At 40.1% G+C, this 17,241-nt stretch overlaps 1 protein-coding gene across 2 annotated transcripts in view; it reads right to left on the bottom strand.

Moving 5' to 3' along the window:
- The window catches only part of LOC131410945 (MOB-like protein phocein), a 48,792-nt gene that overhangs the window by 27,800 nt on the left and 3,751 nt on the right, over nt 1-17,241 (bottom strand). Inside the window, exons 1-2 of one of the 2 annotated variants that reach the window (XM_058549507.1) lie at nt 8,717-8,827; nt 4,518-4,580 (exon numbers count right to left, since the gene is read on the bottom strand). In XM_058549507.1, the coding sequence (XP_058405490.1) occupies nt 4,518-4,580; nt 8,717-8,776 (123 nt within the window). In that variant the 5' untranslated portion in view covers nt 8,777-8,827. Of the gene's footprint in view, nt 1-4,517; nt 4,581-8,716; nt 8,828-17,241 lie in introns of those variants that run through there. The other variant, XM_058549509.1, reaches the window with a different exon arrangement.

Raw genomic sequence — 17,241 nt, 5'->3', positions numbered from 1 at the left:
AGCAGGTGGATGGATAAAGATGATGTGGTATGTATATACAATGGAATACTATTCAGCCATAAAAAAGATGAAATCTTGCCATTTGTGACAACACGGATGGACCTTGAGGGTATTATGCTAAGCGAAACAAGTGTGAAGGAGAGCGCCAAATACCACGTAATTTCACTCATGTGTGGGAGGTAGAAACAACAATAACAAACACAAAGATACTTAGAATAGATTGGTGGTCACAAGCAGGGAAGAGGGTGGAGAGAGGGCAAAAGGGGAAAGGGGCACATGTGTAGAGTGACACCTGGCAACTAGACTTTTGGTGGTGAACAAGATGTAGTCTATACAGAAGCTGAAATACAATGATGTACACCTGAAATTTATATAATGTTATAAACTGTTACCTCAATAAAAAAAAATTTTTTTAAGTGCTTGAATGAACACAAAGTAAAACAAAACAAAAAAAAAACTTCCTTCATTAAGATAGGTTAAAAGTAAAAAGACGGAAAAAGGTACAGCATACAAACATGAATCAAAAGAAAGCTGCAAGAAACGAAAGGTGGTTCAACATAAAAAAACTGATCAAAGTAATATACTACATTAATATACAAAGGGAAAAAACACATCAACATCTCAATTAATGCAGAAAAGACAATGGACAAAATCTAACACCCCGTTTTCACGATAAAAACACTCAGAAAACTAGGTATAGAAGACAACTTTCTCAAAGGATGAAGGGCATTTACGAAAAAAGATTGAAAGGTTTCCCTCTGGGGGGCTGGTCTGGTGGTGTAGTGGTTAAGTTGCACTCCGCTTCGGCAGCCCAGGTTCACAGGTTCAGATCCTGGGTGCGGACCTACACCACTCATAAAACCACGCTGTGGCGGTGACCCACATACAAAAAAAATAGAGGAAGACTGGCAGAGATGTTAGCTCAGGGTCAATCTTCCTCACCAAAAAAAAAAAAAGGATTCCCTCTAAAATCAGAAATGAGACTGATTGCTCATTTCTATTCTGTTGAATTGCTATTCAACATTGTATTTAAGTTCTAGCCAGAGCAATTAAACAAGAAAATAAATAAATAAAAGGCTATCTCTATTCGCAGATGACATGATCCTACATACAGAAATCCCAAAGAATTCACAGGAAAGCTAATAAAGCTAATAATTCAGCAAAGTAGTAGGATACAAGATCAATGTACAAAAGTCAGTTGTGTTTCTATACATCTTCAATGAATAATCCAAAAAGGGAATTAAGAAAGCAATTCCATTTACAACAGTATCTGAAAGATTAAAATACCTAGGAATACATTTAAATAAGGAGGTTAAATACTTGTATACAGAAAACTATAAAACATTGGTGAAACTAATTAAAGAAGACCTAAATGAATTGAAAGACATCTCATGTTCATAGGTAGAAGACTTAAGATTAAGATGTCCATACCACCCAAAGCAATCTAAAGATTCTATGCAATCCCTATCAAAATTCCAAGTCTTTTTTGCAGAAATGGAAAAGCCAATTCTCAAATTTATATGGAATTTCAAGGGGCACCAAATAGCCAAAATAATCTAGAAAAGAAAACACAAAGTTGGAGGACTCAAACTTTCCAATTTCAAAACTTATTACAAAGCTACAATACTCCAGACAGTGTAGTACTGGCATAAGGATATACATACAGACCAATGGAATTAAATAGAGCACCTAGAAATTAACCCTCACATACACAGTTAAATGATTTTTGACAAGGGTGTCAAGACCATTCAACGCGGAAAGGACAGTCATTTTAACCTTGTTGTTGTTGAGGAAGATTCGCCCTGAGCTAACATCTGTTGCCAATCTTCCCCTTTTATTGCTTGCAGAAGATTCGTCCTGAGCTAACATTCATGCCAATCTTCCTCTACTTTGTATGTGGGTCACCGCCACAGTATGGCTGACAAGTGGTATAGGTCCCGTCCAGGATCCAAACCCCGGAACCAGGGCTGCCAAAGCAGAATGTGCCAAACTTAACCACTACACCACGGGGCCAGCCCCCCTTTTTAACCATTTTTAAGTGTACCATTCAGTGGCATTAAGTACATTCACAATGTTGTGCAACCAAAGAAAAGCCCTGCACCTGATGGCTTCACTGGTGAATTTTACCAAACATTTAAAGAACTAACACTAATCCTTCTCAAATTCTTCCAAAAAATTGAAGAGGAGGGCATACTTCCTAATTCATTCTATGATGCCAGCATTGCCTTATACCAAAGCCAGATAAAGGCACTCTAAGAAAACTAGAAACCAATATCCCTTATGAACATTGATGCAAAAATCCTAGCAAACCAAATTCAGCAGCAAATTAAAAGGATTATACACCATGATCAAGTGGAATTTATTCCTAGAGTGTAAGGATGGTTCGACATACAAAAATTGATCAATATAATATACCACGTTAACAGAATGAAGGAAAAAAAAAACCACATGATCATCTCAATTGATAGAGAAAAAGTATTTGACAAAATTTAACACCTTTTTATGATAAAAACAAAATTCAACAAACCAGAAATAGAAGGAATCTACCTCAACGTAATAAAGGCCATACGAAAAACCCAAAACGAACATCATACTCAATATTAAAGAGTGAAAGCTTTTCTCTAAGATCTGGAACAAGATAAGGATGTCTGCTTTTGCCACTTCTATTCAAAGTAGTATTGGAAGTTATAGCCAGAGTAATTAGGTAAGAAAAATAAATAAAAGGCATTCGGATTAGAAAAGAAGAAGTAAAACTATCTGCTTGTAGATTGCATGATCTCATATGTAGAAAACCCTAAAGATGCCACAAAAACGTTTTTAGAACTAACAGATGAATTTAACAAAGTAGAAGGACATAACTCTACTTTTAAAGGGTGAAATGTCTGCACATTTTTCCTCTTAATTTTTTCCAATTTCCAGGCATAAAGTTCTTGGTTTATATTTCTGTATCCTCCACAAGGCCTATCTCACTGTTAGCCCAATAAATATTTGCTGATTGAACAACACATTCTTTTTTTCAGTTTTTTTTTTTTTTGAGGAAGATCAGCCCTGTGCTAACATCTGTTGCCAATATTCCTCTTTTTCCTTTTTTTGCCCCAAAGCCCCAGTACATAGTTGTAGCATTGTAGCTCTTCTATGTGGGACGCCACCTCAGCATGGCTTGATGAGCCGTGAGTAGGTTCTCACCCAGGATCCAAACTGGCAAACCTCGGGGCCACCAAAGCGGAACGTGAGAACTTCAGGGCCGCTATGCCACCAGGCCGGCCCCAAACAACATTCTTAAAAGGCAATGAACAAAGCCATTCATTCATGAATGCTCTTCCATTTCCTATGCTAAATATCTAAATTTTACACTGAATTCATTCTAAAGGTTTTTAATGTTTCTGTTAAGATTATGAATTGAGTTCTTAATGTTCAAAGAATTCAACTATATTTCTATTTTATTTCCCAAGATCTTCAAACAGCACATCAAATCCAAATAGCTATCTACTTTTATTATCTGGTTATCAAGATGAAGCCAAACAGCCTCTCTTTATTGCACATTTTCCCTTTAAAAATGCTACTTAATCAATGCCTAGTCTAATATACTAGTACACCCCAATTTCGATCATCTTTTTATTAACACTTTAATGCAATTTTTAATAATTAGCTATCAAAGGGCCGGCCCGGTGGCTTAGCGGTAAAGTGCGCGTGCTCCGCTGCTGGCGGCCCAGGTTCGGATCCTGGGCGCGCACCGACGCACCGCTTCTCCGGCCATGCTGAGGCCACGTCGCACATACAGCAACTAGAAGGATGTGCAGCTATGACATACAACTATCTACTGGGGCTTTGGGGGGAAAATAAATAAATAAATAAAATTTAAAAAAATAATTAGCTATGGAAACTACTTTTTCCCAGATACCAGATTTTATTCATTTTGGAAGAACTACCACTTTTTAAAAAAAAAAAAAACAATAAAGTATACAATGTGATTCTCAATAAGAATGTTTAAGAAACTCCTGCAGGGCTTTTCAAACTGAACATGCTACAGAAGCCCACCTCCTTGATACTCATTGCCTTAGTGAGCTTCTTGACAGTGGCAACAACATAAAAGGAAGCATCTTAGCCCTCAAATATATTGCAGCAGGACAAAAGTTCAGGACTAACGGTAACTAAAATTAAAATGTAAAGCTTAGATACATGTTCTCAAGTGTTTGGTCACCAAATAAGTATGCTATTTCTTTCTACTTAATTATCTGTTATTCTAATTCAGCATTCAATAATTCTGAATTAAATTCACTCTAAAATCAAATTTAGTACCTTAATTTGGTACATATTAACAGATATTAAAATTTAAGTTTGATTATAGTTTACTATGCCATCTTAAAACAAAATGAAGGTTGATAAAAGTTTTAAACAGGCATTCCATTAATTCCATGGATTCCAGTTTGTGCTAAAAGATACAGGAATACTTAACTATGCCAAGGGAGGTAAAATGCTTAGGTTATTGGAGTTGAAAAAGAAACTACTGTTATTACCTGTTGAACAGCTAGTGTACTGTCCATTTCATCAAAGGATTCATCAGGCCAATTATAGAAATCCTATAAAAAAAATTCATAGTTAAAGCACATACAAAGTTACAAAGAAGATGTAATACTATTAACTTAAATTCTTAATAAAGATCCAAAGTTACACTAGAGGAAAAGAAAAACTCTCATAATGTAAACAATGTTATTATTAATGAATAAAGGAATTTTATTCAATGTTTGTAAACAAACACCAAGATTTTATTTAATTGAACTACAAGTTACATATTTTTTCAACCACAAATCCCTCAAATATGGCTCCCATATTTCATGTATTACTTGAGGAGATAAGTCTATCACTTTTTCGTTTATGGTGGTTAAATATCTCTCAAAAAGTTACACTGAAAAAAAGTCTCCAGGCACCAAAAAACTGAATCAGTTTTTACCTAAAAAGAATAGCCAGTGTTAGTAGTGGTAGTGGTAGCAATAATAGTAGTTATTGCCCCGTGTTATTGTAGACAGATATTATAAATTATTATTCTAATTCCAAATAGTGTTTTAAATTTCTAAATAGAAATATGAGCTCCATCAAAAAGCGGTAATACAAATTGAACAGTCCTCTTTTAAGGGGGATATTTTTGTGGATCCCCTTGCACTGGTTCTGAATTCCTCTATAGATAATTCAGTTCATAGACACTCCCCTAAGTGATTAAGAACCTTCTCATCTGACTGATTTTTCAGCAAAGTTTACCTATATATCCTTAGTAGGCAGCACAATGCCTAACACATAGTAGGTGCTCAATAAATGTCTCTGGATGGGGGGAAGTAGTAGTAAACCAGTGATCTACAATCCTATATCAATTAACATAGATAAGTCTCCAAATACCTTGAGCAAAAATTGGAGCAAACTGAGAATACAGTGTATGCTACCATATGAATAAAAATTTAAGAAAGTGCAAAGCATACTTAAGAATATAATGCATATATAGTAAAAGTATAAGGAAAAGAAAAGGAATGATAATACTACCATTATTGGTTGAGAGGAATGAGCAGAAGACAGAAGAATGTGATACAGAGGGATTCAACTATATTAGTAATGTCTTAGTTCTGAAGGTAGGTGACGAGTATACCCTTTTAAGTGTCATAAATATTTCCTATCTTTTTTTTGTAGTTGCCCCATCTGAATGAAAATGAACTTTAGTTTAAAATGTCAAGAAATAAAAACAACTTTCTGGAAATCCTTCCAGGAAATATTATTAAGGAGTAGTTTTTAAATTCTTACTACAAGATTTATACTGAAGTAAATTCTATTGATACGCTTTGCCTACTCTGTCCTTTAAAAAAATTTAGTTTTCAGAATACTTTGTTTTAAAAATATTAGAAAACACACATAATCATATACAGAAAAGATGTAAAAAAGTTAACTGGGAATTAAATGTTCTGCCTCATCATAATTGTGATATATTTTAAACACTTACAAGAGGAACCAAAAATCCAGCTCAAAGAATGTTCTCGGGGGCCAGCCCCGTGGCGTAGCGGTTAAGTGCACGCTCCGCTGCTGGTGGCCCGGGTTTGGATCCCGAGCCCGCACTGACGCACCGCTTGTCAGGCCATGCTGTGGCGGCGTCCCATATAAAGTGGAGGAAGATGGGCACGGATGTTAGCCCAGGGCCAATCTTCCTCAGCAAAAAGAGGACTGGCATGGATGTTAGCTCAGGGCTAATCTTCCTCACAAAAAAGAAAAAAACAAAGAATTTTCTCATCTAATTCAGTCAATAAACATTCATGGAAAACCAACTATGTGCCTATATCCCATAACATAACCAATTAAAAAAAAAGTAAGGGGCTGGCCAGTGGCGTAGCAGTTAAGTGCACGCATTCTGCTTCGGTGTCCCAGGGTTCACAGGTTCGGATCCTGGGTGCACACTGTCGCAGCGCTTGACAAGCCATGCTGTGGCGGCGTCCCATATAAAGTAGAGGAAGATGGGCAGGGATGCTAGCCCCGGGCCAATCTTCCTCAGCAAAAAGAGGATTGGCATTGGATGTTAGCTCAGGGCTAATCTTCCTCACCAAAAAAAAAAAAAGTAGGAAGATACTCCACCTCCTCTATTATAGTTCTAAATAAATCATTTTAGAATAGACCCATTTCGGGCCGGCCCTGTGGCTTAGCGGTTAAGCACGCGCGCTCCGCTGCTGGCGGCCCGGGGTTCGGATCCAGGGCGCGCACCGACGCACCACTTCTCCGGCCATGCTGAGGCCGCGTCCCACATACAGCAACTAGAAGGATGTGCAGCTATGACATACAACTATCTACTGGGGCTTTGGGGGGAAATAAATAAATAGAATAGACCCATTTCATTCAAGGAAATTAGTGTGACAGACAAGAGATAAGACAGAATGCTACTTATGCTCTTTTTTTTAATCTTAACCTTTTCTGTTACATTTTATTTCACAACCTTGATCTGTGACAATATGGAAACAAGCAAAGGGGCTTTCTTATATGTGACTTACTCAAAACAACAGGGCAAACAGATGTTACAATATTAATTTAAAATATATTATTTCCTAACCTTTCAAAATTAAGAACTTTTTTTTTTAAGATTTTATTTATTTATTTTTCCCCCCAAAGCCCCAGTAGATTGTTGTATGTCATAGCCGCACATCCTTCCAGTTACTGTATGTGGGACGCGGCCCCAGCATGGCCAGACAAGCGGTGCGCACCCGGGATCCGAACCCGGGCTCCCAGCAGCGGAGCGCGTGCACTTAACCGCTAAGCCACGGGGCCGACCCATAAAAACTTTTGAGTAAATAAAAACAGATGACGATTCTCAGAATCTGAGTACAAAAGTCCACCTTTGAATATAAAAATATAAAAATTGATCACTTAAGGAAAGAATCAGAAATAATGTTTCCACAGAATAATAAGTACAGGTATCTCAGAAAAGAGCATTTTTACAAAGAAAGTAAGTTTGGAAAAGGTCAAAATAAAGCATAAATAATATATAAATTCCCAATAGTATGATCACAAAACTGGCAGCAGAGCTTAATGTGACTCTATAATAAGACCTGTAACTATATTCTCTAAAATTCAGCACTAGAAGCAAGTTGTTGAAGAGAAGAGGTCACCAGCGAACTAAGAATCCGGAGACTATGTAACCTTGAGCAAATGCAGTTGCTTCTCTGGGCTTCAGTTTCCTTCTTTTTAACATGGATCTGGGAAGGCGTCTGGATCGAAAAGATCCCTTTGAAAGGACTCCCTTTCCAAAATTCTGTGCAAGATATTAAAAACCATTCTCTGGCATACCGTCATAGCTCCCATGGTTTTTTTTCACTTTTTCTTTAAAATGATATTTTAACACATCTTTTCTGATTTTAGAGCATCTACTCAACAGCAAGCCATTTCAGCTGGCAGATTAATCAGATCAAGTCTAAATGCCTATTTGATTTTTTTATGAAGGTGAGGCATCCCGTCTTTTGCAAATCCAAAGAACCAATACCTAAACAAGCACCAATTCACCCCAAATACTGCCCCACTAAAAGGTGATGAAATTATAATCACTTCATTCACCGCCTACGCTTCACACATAACAAGGAAATTCACAAGGAATGACAGCTAACAAGTCGCAACCTGATGTTGGAAACTCGCTGGACCAGAGAACAGCTGCAGCGAGAAGTGGTCAAAGGCAAACAGCAGGAGGAGGAGGATAAAGTAAACTATCGCCGCCCGGATCCGGCTAGACAAGCCGGATGGCAGAAGCCGGGCAGGTAGTCACAAGCCAGGTAGGAAGTGGAAGCCAGGACGAGGTGGGCTGTGTGCAGCCCCTCCCACTCGGAGCCCCGACCCTCACACCTTCGGGTCTCCACCTGCCGGCCGCGCCCCTCCGACTTGGGTCCGCTGGAGGTCAGGCGAGAGGCGAGAACAAGCGGCCGCCGCGGACAGGCTCCCAGCCCCGGGCCTCGGCGGTCGCCGCCCGCAGCCCCCACCCGCCCCGCACGCCCACCCTCAAGTCCGGGCTCCGCAGGCCTCGCGGGCTGCCGCCGCCGCCACCTCCGCCAGGCTGAGGGGCTCCCGCTCCGGAAGAGCAGGCCGGGCACCAGGGCCCCCGCCTGCCTGCCGCCCCGGCCCACCCTCCTCTCGGGGGCGGCCAGCGTCCAGGTGCGGCGCGGCACGGCGCCCAGAGGGCCCCGCGGGAAAGGTGCAGAGACGGTACCTGAGCCTTGGTGCCCGGCCTGTTCCGCCTCAGCACTGCCGTCCCCTCCGCCATGACCATAGTGCCAGAGTCTGGGCGGCTGGAGTCGGTACCCGGATGTAGGCACGGCGGCCTGCGCGGGGGGCGGGGCGGAGCCGTGCTCTGGGTCGGGGCGCCAGGGAGGGGCGGCGGCTGACAGAACAACCGTAGCCCGCGCGGGGCAGGGTGGGAGGACTGGGAGGAGTCGGGGGAAAGGCCAACTGGCGGAGGGAGGGGGACGAGAGAAGGAGCCGTTGACTACGCCCGGGCGGCGACGTGGAGGTGGGGAGGGACGGGTCGGCTGGGGCGAGAGTGGCTTCCGGAGAGGCTGCAGTCCAGCGCAGAGGGCCGCTGTCGGAGTGTGCAAGGTCTGCGTACGCGTTGGTGCATCTCCTAGTGTTTACGTTAGTGACGCTGGAAGGACAGAGCTTGCACAATGGCGACTGTTTCAGTAAACCCTTGTGCAAGCAAATACCTAGAGAAGCGTAGTTCTGTCCCGAGATCCGCCTAGGCGTGCAACGTGGAAAACAGGCCAGCAGTCTGGAAAAAATTCCACAGGCCCTGCATGAAATCGACCCAATCTCAAATCAGACTGCAGCTTAGAGCGTCAAATGATATTACCACCATCCGCTGACTTCAAAGCCAAGGACCTTTTCCATGACAAGTTTGTTTGCGTAGATAAAAGACCCAAATGCCCATTGTCTGAGATAGAGTGGACAGACACCTGGGATTGTGCGTCAGGCAGACAAAATTAGCTCGTAATTTTTGCAAGTCAGAAGCACGAGGAGAAAATGAATGCCCCTTGATAAATGATGGGAGTTGTACATCTTACAGGATTCCAAATTTCCCTTGTTGCAAGTTTTAAGTGTTCTCGTAAGTCATGAAATCAGGGCAGTTTTGGCAAACTTTTTTTTGTTTCCTGCTTAGAAACCTTAAATCTTTGATCTTAAATGAAGGAGGACTTAGGATACCAGATGGGAAGACAGTTCAAAGGGTAAAGAGTGTATACAGTAGGGTGATTTCCAAGAGAAGAAAACTTCAGATATCCCATCAATACACCTAAAGGTATATTGAGAATGCTGAGAGGAGAGCTACCTCGCAGATGGAAGTGAGGAGTGGAGGAGAGGATGGTTAAATTGAGTGGGTGCAAAGCTGAATAATGGTCAGTTACCTGGAACTTTGCTTAAAGGGGGTTGGCAACAGAAAGTTGGTTTGCCTTTAAGTAAGATCCCTTCTTTCTGGAAGATATATAGACTGGTAATTTTGCAAGAGCAAGGATCTAATTCTTAACTCCATCACTACCTCCTAGATATCAAAAGCATTTTCATTCAACATATTCATTCATTTCATTCAAAATATTTTTAAGCTCTACTATGTGTTCCTTCACTGAAGTACAAGTATGAAAAGGCTCAGTCTTTAACCATAAGTTGCTTGCAGTCTAGCAACTTAGAGTCTGGAGACAGACGTGCAAATCACCAATTCTCTTGTTAAATATAGTGAGAATTGGGCCAGCCCTGGTGGCCTAGTGGTTAAGTTTGGCACACTCTGCTTCCATGCCCTAGTTCAGTTCCCGGGCGTGGACCTACACCACTCGTCTGTCAGTGGCCATGCTCTGGCAGCGGCTCACATACAAAAAGAGGAAGATTGGCGGCAGATGTTAGATCAGGGTGAATCTTCCTCAGCAAAAAAAAAAAAAGTATATAGTAAGAATCTAAGACAAGCAGCACCCAAATGTTGCCTCCCCAAGAGAGACATGGGGTGGGTCTCTGGGGAGCAGAGTCCTAAGTATGCCTCTTGGTCTGTGGACAATTCCACCTCACTTTAAGGATTAAGTTAAAATTTCCCAGATTGTGTAGTAGTGTCCCTGAGCTGTAAATACCAGTTACCTATAGTTGAAGGGGCTCATCTTAATGTTCTCTTAAGTCCAGCTTTGTTATACTGTCTCAGCCCATGTGAAAAAAAAAAACAAGAGAAAAAGTGAATAAGTAGGTGTCAAATTCAGGAACAAAATACACATTCATCTCTTTGAAAAGTCCAATAAAGTTGCATTGTGATGTCGACTCTGGCCTTGTTCCCAGGAAGAACTTTGTTCTTTTGGGTTGAAATGTTTCCAGCTCATAACTTTCACATTTAAATTCCTCCATCGGGGCCGGCCCCGTGGCTTAGTGGTTAAGTGCACGCGCTCTGCTGCTAGCAGCCTGGGTTCGGATCCCGGGCGTGCACTGACACACTGCTTCTCCGGCCATGCTGAGGCCGCATCCCACATACAGCAACTAGAAGGATGTGCAGCTATGACATACAACTATCTACTGGGGCTTTAGGGGGAAAAAATAAATAAATTAAAAAAAAAAACATTTAAAAAAGTAAATATTCCTGGAAGTCTCTTAAACCTTTAGAAGAAAATATTTTATAAATCCAAAATATCATAAGTAATTTCAAAAATATCTATCCACTGTGAAATTCTCTTTGGGGAATTTTAAAATCCAAGTAAAATAGTGAATGCCCATCATGTAAGGCACTGGGCATGTGCTGAGAAACATGAATATGACATATTAGCTCCTTTCCTCAAAGAGCTTAAAAATGAGAAAGGAGGATATGTAGGTTACTACACTACAAAGCAAAGTGTCTGAAATGTTGAAGCAGCCCCTGTTGGTTACCTACTTGCTATCCATTCCCTTTCACTCATGTTCTTTGCAAACAGACTTTGATCTGGTATCCGTCTTTTCCTATATGACCAGGGAAAGGTAAATCATCTCTACCTGAAGGATAAATTCCAATTGGCCTAAGCCAATATTTAAAGGGTAAGTGCGTGACTCCATTTTAGCCTAAAAAGATATGAAAGGATATCTGATGGAGCTCTTTGGGGAAAAGTTTTCTTGCTCTTGAGGAGATACCAAAAGAGATGGTACCTTTCTTCTGCCTGAACATTGCCAAGTCTGGGACTGCATCAACAATCTTGGCTTGAAGGAAGCCAACCTAAGGGCAGAGCTGACATACTGAATGATCCATGAAGTAGTTGAAATGAGCCTTAAAGTTTGGGTAGCATTTATATGTGGAGATGCAGGAGATTTTGTTCCAGGCCAAGCAAAGGGGAGCATAGTAGTTGAATAAATTAGTGCCTGTATATGGTTTTATATATTTTCAACATATTATTTGAAAATTATTTTCTCTTTATGAAAGTTGTTGTAAACAAAATTTTTTGGATTTATAGAGTTCAAACTTAGACAACTTTGATCACAGCTAAATGAGATACTAAATTCCCATGGCACTTCATTTTTCTCTCTAGAATTCTAGAATATTTGACCAAATTGGTGACTGTGGTAGCCAGCTGCCAAGATGGCCCCCAATGATTATTATGTTCTGGCATTTACACCTTTGTATGCTACTCTCTCAAATTGAATGGGGCTGACCTGTATAACCAATAGGATACTGAGAGAATGATGTTGTGTGACTTCTGATGTTAGGTCATAGAAGACATTATGGTTTCTGCTTTGCTCTCTTAGCTCACCTGCCCTGGGTGAGAAAGCTGCCATGTGTGAGGACACTCAAGCAGCCTTGTGAAGGGTCCAGGTGGTGAGGAACTGAGGCTCTCACCGAAAGCAAGCTTCAACTTGTCAGGATATGAGTGAACCATCTTAAAAGTATAACTTCCAGCCCCAGTCAAGTCTTCGGATGATGGCCACCTCATGAAACACCCCCAAACTATGACCAACCAAATAAGCTGCTCCCAAATTTCTGACCTACAGATGCTGTGTGAGATGTTTATTGTTGTTTTAAGCCACTAAGTTTGTGGTGATTTGTTATGCAGCAATAGATAACTAATACAGTAGTTCCTCAACTTTCAGGAAGGGAAGATGTGATCAGAAGAGACAAGTCACAACAGACTATTATCATTTTCTCTTTTCAGTAGGGCACCTAATGTCCCTCATGAAGTTAGCAGCATTTTCTATCTTTATTTTATTTATTTACTTATGTAATTAATTGATTATATTTTTTTGGCTGAGGAAGATTCACCCTGAGCTAACATCTGCTCCTAATCTTCCTCTTTTTTGTATGTGAGCCGCCACCACAGCATGGCCACTGACAGACAAGAGGTGTAGGTCCACACTTGGGAACTGAACCCAGGCCACTGAAGTGGAGCGTGCCGGACTTAACCACTAGGCCACTGGGGCTGGCCCTCCTTTTTCTTGACACTAATCTTTAAAATTATGCTATAACTTAGTTGTTTACTTTGGCCTCCCCCATCTTACTCATCCCTATATCTCCAGTGCTTAGAACACAATGCCTGGCACATATTCAAAAAAATGAATGACTTAAAAATACTAGAAGAGGGCCAGCCCCGTGGCTTAGCAGTTGAGTGCATGCACTCTGCTGCTGGCCCCCCCGGTTCGGATCCCGGACGCGCACCGACGCACCGCTTCTCCGGCCATGCTGAGGCCGTGTCCCACATACAGCAACTAGAAGGATGTGCAGCTATGACATACAACGATCTACTGGGACTTTGGGGGGGAAATAAATAAATAAATAAAAATTAAAAAAAAAATTCTAGAACAAACTGGCCTTTTTGAACTGACACTCAAGCCAGATAAGTAAGTACCCACTGTTTTTTCCCAGTCAGGTCTCCAGGCTAAATGAGACTGAAACAGCATTTTGCAAGACTTGGGCAAAGTTTTAACATGTCTTTTTTGTGTGTGTGAGGAAGATCACCCCTGAGCTAACATCTGCCAATCCTCCTCTTTTTGCTGAGGAAGACTGGCCCTGGGCTAACATCCATGACCATCCTCCTTCACTTTATATGGGACGCCGCCACAGCATGGCTTGACAAGCAGTGCATTGGTACGCGCCCGGGATCCGCGCCGTGAACCCCGGGGCCGCCACAGCTGAGCGCGCGCACTTAACCGCTTGCGCCACGGGGCAGGCCCCTAAGTTTTAACATGTCTTAAAGAACTAGGCTTAATCTGTAAGAGGGAAGGGAAGTTAGATCCATTCCTTATCTCTTATAATAGGAAAATCTCCAGATAAAGCCAAGATTGAAATATTAAAAAAAAAAAAACTATAAAAATACCTAAAGAAACCAAGGACGGACCTTTAAGAATTGGAGTAGAGGGCCGGCCCTGTGGCTTAGCGGTTAAGTGCACGCGCTCCGCTGCTGGCGGCCTGGGTTGGGATCCTGGGCGCGCACCGATGCATCGCTTCTCCGGCCATACTGAGGCCGCGTCCCACATACAGCAATTAGAAGGATGTGCAACTATGACATACAACTATTGGGGCTTTGGGGGGGAAAAAAAAAAGGAGGAGGATTGGCAATAGATGTTAGCTCAGAGCCGGTCTTCCTCAGCAAAAAAAACAGGAGGATTAGCATGGATGTTAGCTCAGGGCTGATCTTCCTCACAAAAAAAAAAAAAAAAAAAAAGAATTGGAGAAGAGTTTTCAGGGTTTGGCATAATACCCAGAAGCCATAATGAAAAACATTTATTAATTCAATTACACCAAAATGACTTACTGCAAGTTCAAAGCATAAACAAAATCAAAGCCAAAATGACAAACTGCAGGAAAAAACTTATCACAAAGAACCAATTTCCCTAATAAATAAAGATGTCACACAAATGGCCAACCACCCAGTAGAAAAAGGAGCAGCAGATATTAACAGTCAATAGGAACAGTCAGTTAACAGTAAAGAAAATAGAGATGGTTCTTAAACACGTAAGATGTTCACCCTCATTCATAACGATTAAATTATCAGATTTGCAAAACAAAAACTTTATAACATCCTGTACTATTGAGGGTGGGAAGAAATCAGCAGTCTCATACATTGCTGGTAGGACTGTTGATAGAACTTCTATGAAGGGCAACTGGGAGATAGATATATATGTGTGTTTGTGCACATATGATTAAAATCCACATACCCTTTGACATAGCAATTAAATGTCTAGGATTTTATCTCACAGATATGCTTATCCACATTTGCAAAATAATTTATGCAAAAATTTTATTCATTACAGAAGTGTTTCTAATAGCATAAGATTAGAACTTAAATATCCATCAATGGGCAATGCTTAAATAAATTATAGTTCATCCATATTATGGAACATTATACAGCTATAAATAGAATGAAAAGTTCTTTATGTACTTTATAGATTAATTCCAGAGAGAAAGTGTTACTATGAAAAAAGCAAGGTGCCAAATGGTGTGTACAGAATGTTATTTTTTTTAAAGAAAAAAATGAATGTTATTTATATAAAATTCATATGTATACACACATGCACATACATACACATGCACACAAATACGTATGTATACATAAAACATCGATGAAAGGAAGCATATAAACTGTAACACTGCTTGCCTCCAGGGATGGAACTGTGTGGCTGGGGCACAGGGATGGGAAGGACTCTTCAGTGTATATTTTTTATCTTTTCAGTGTATATCCTTTTGAATTTTTAACTACACGTTATCTATTTTTAAATAAAATTAAAGTTTAAGAAAAAAACAACAGGCTTGACTCAAAATGTTACTGGACATCTAGTGCCCTCCATTTACAGTTAATTCTTAAGAGGGGTTAGGTGATTTGCCAAATGTCACAAAACTAGCATGTAAGCAACATGGGATCAGAGCCTAGGTTTGATTGGGCTCTCTCAGGTTGCTTAAGTGTAAAACATTCAAATACCCTTCACATAGATAAATCAAAAGTTCAAAACTCCATTTTGGTGTGGGTGCAGTGAAAACAGCAATTAACTTGCTGGAAGAAGCATGACTTGGTATCACTCTGGGGAGCAACCTGGAAGTCTCCTTACTGAAAAGCTTAAACATGCTCACAGCCAGGTAAGCACATTGTTCAGAGCAGAGGGAAGACTTCTTATCAGGTATCAAGCTTAAATATAAAAATTTATATTTATATTGAAAACAATATGGGAATAGAGAAATCAATGAAATAGATTATAAAACCCAGGAATAGACGTATTTAAAAATTTAACATATGATAAAACTGACATCTCAAATTTCAGGGAAGGGGAGTGGTGGTGGGGAAGAATGGATAATTAAATCAAGTTGACCCAACAAGCTAATCATTGGCTAAAAAAAAACAGTCAGACACATACACCATACACTAAAATAAAGTATGGAGGAATTAATTACTTAAATGTCAAAAGAAAAATGTACTTGAAGGAGATTTGACTAGCTATGAAAAAAAACTGCACATTAAATTAGGACACAAATGTCACAAGTTAGTACCTCTAATATATAAAACCTTATGATCCACGTTGGTGGGAATGCAAAATGGTGCGGCCACTATAGAAGACAGTATGGAGGTTCCTCAAAAAATTAAAAATAGAAGCACCATAGTGCTATCCAGCAATCCCACTTCTGGGTATTTATCCAAAAGAATTGAAATCTGAATCTCAAAAAGATATTACATGCATGTGTTAATTGCAGCACTATTCATAATAGCCAAGATATGGAAACAACCTAAATGTCCATCTACCAGATAAATGGATAAAGAAAATGCAGTATAAATACAATGGAATATTATTCAGCCTTAAAAAAGAAGGAAATACTGCAATGTGACAACATGGATGAACCTTGAGAACATTATGCTATGTAAAATAAGCCAATCATAGAAGGACAAATACTGTGATTCCACTTATATGAGATATCTAAAATAGTCAAACTCACAGAAGCAGTAAGTAGAATGGTGGTTGTCAGGGTCTATGGAGACGGGGAAATGGGCAGTTGCTGATCAATGGGCATAAAGTTTCAGTTAAGATGAAAAACTTCTCGAGATCTGCTGTACAACATTGTGCCTACAGTTAACAATACTCTATTGTACACTTTAAAATCTTTTAAGAGGGTAGATCTCATGCTAAGTTTCTTGCCAAAACGAAAGGAAAATAAAAACAAATCTTATTGCCAATTTTTAAAATAAGAACTTTTTGTAAAGCATACACTTCCTGAAACAATACAAAGAAAAAATCATAATGTTAACAAGGATAATACTTGTACAACAGAATAGCTCCCTGGTAATTTTATTCTCAATTTCCCCATTTTTTTGTGTAGAATAGTGGAAGGCCGAGTTGGAAGTCAGACAAACCTGAGTTCAATGAAAACTCATGACTTGTAATTTGTCACCTTGAACAAATTACCTTTCTGTCCATCTTTCAGTTATGAGGCAAGTAATATTACCTGGCCCCATGGCCTAGTGATTAACATCGGCACACTCTGCTTTGGTGGCCAGGGTTTGGTTCCTGGGCATAGACCTACACCAATGGTCAGCAGTCATGTTGTGGTGGCAACCCACGTACAAAATAGAGGAAGTTTGGCAACAGATGTTAGCGCAGGGCTAATCTTCCTCAAACACAAAAAGAGGAAGATTGGTGACAGATGTTAGCTCAGGGTGAATCTTCCTCAGGAAAAAAAAATAAAGTACCATGAAAATTTGTATTTTCATGAAAAATAGAATTTTACCTATTTTACTTTGCTCCATTATTTTTGTTGAACAAAAGGTAAATGAC

This window comes from Diceros bicornis, chromosome 10 (assembly GCF_020826845.1).
Source record: "Diceros bicornis minor isolate mBicDic1 chromosome 10, mDicBic1.mat.cur, whole genome shotgun sequence".
NCBI classification, from domain to species: Eukaryota; Metazoa; Chordata; class Mammalia; order Perissodactyla; family Rhinocerotidae; genus Diceros; species Diceros bicornis.
The sequence above is the reverse complement of the archived record's forward strand: the minus strand, read 5'-3'. Positions and strand labels throughout refer to the sequence as shown.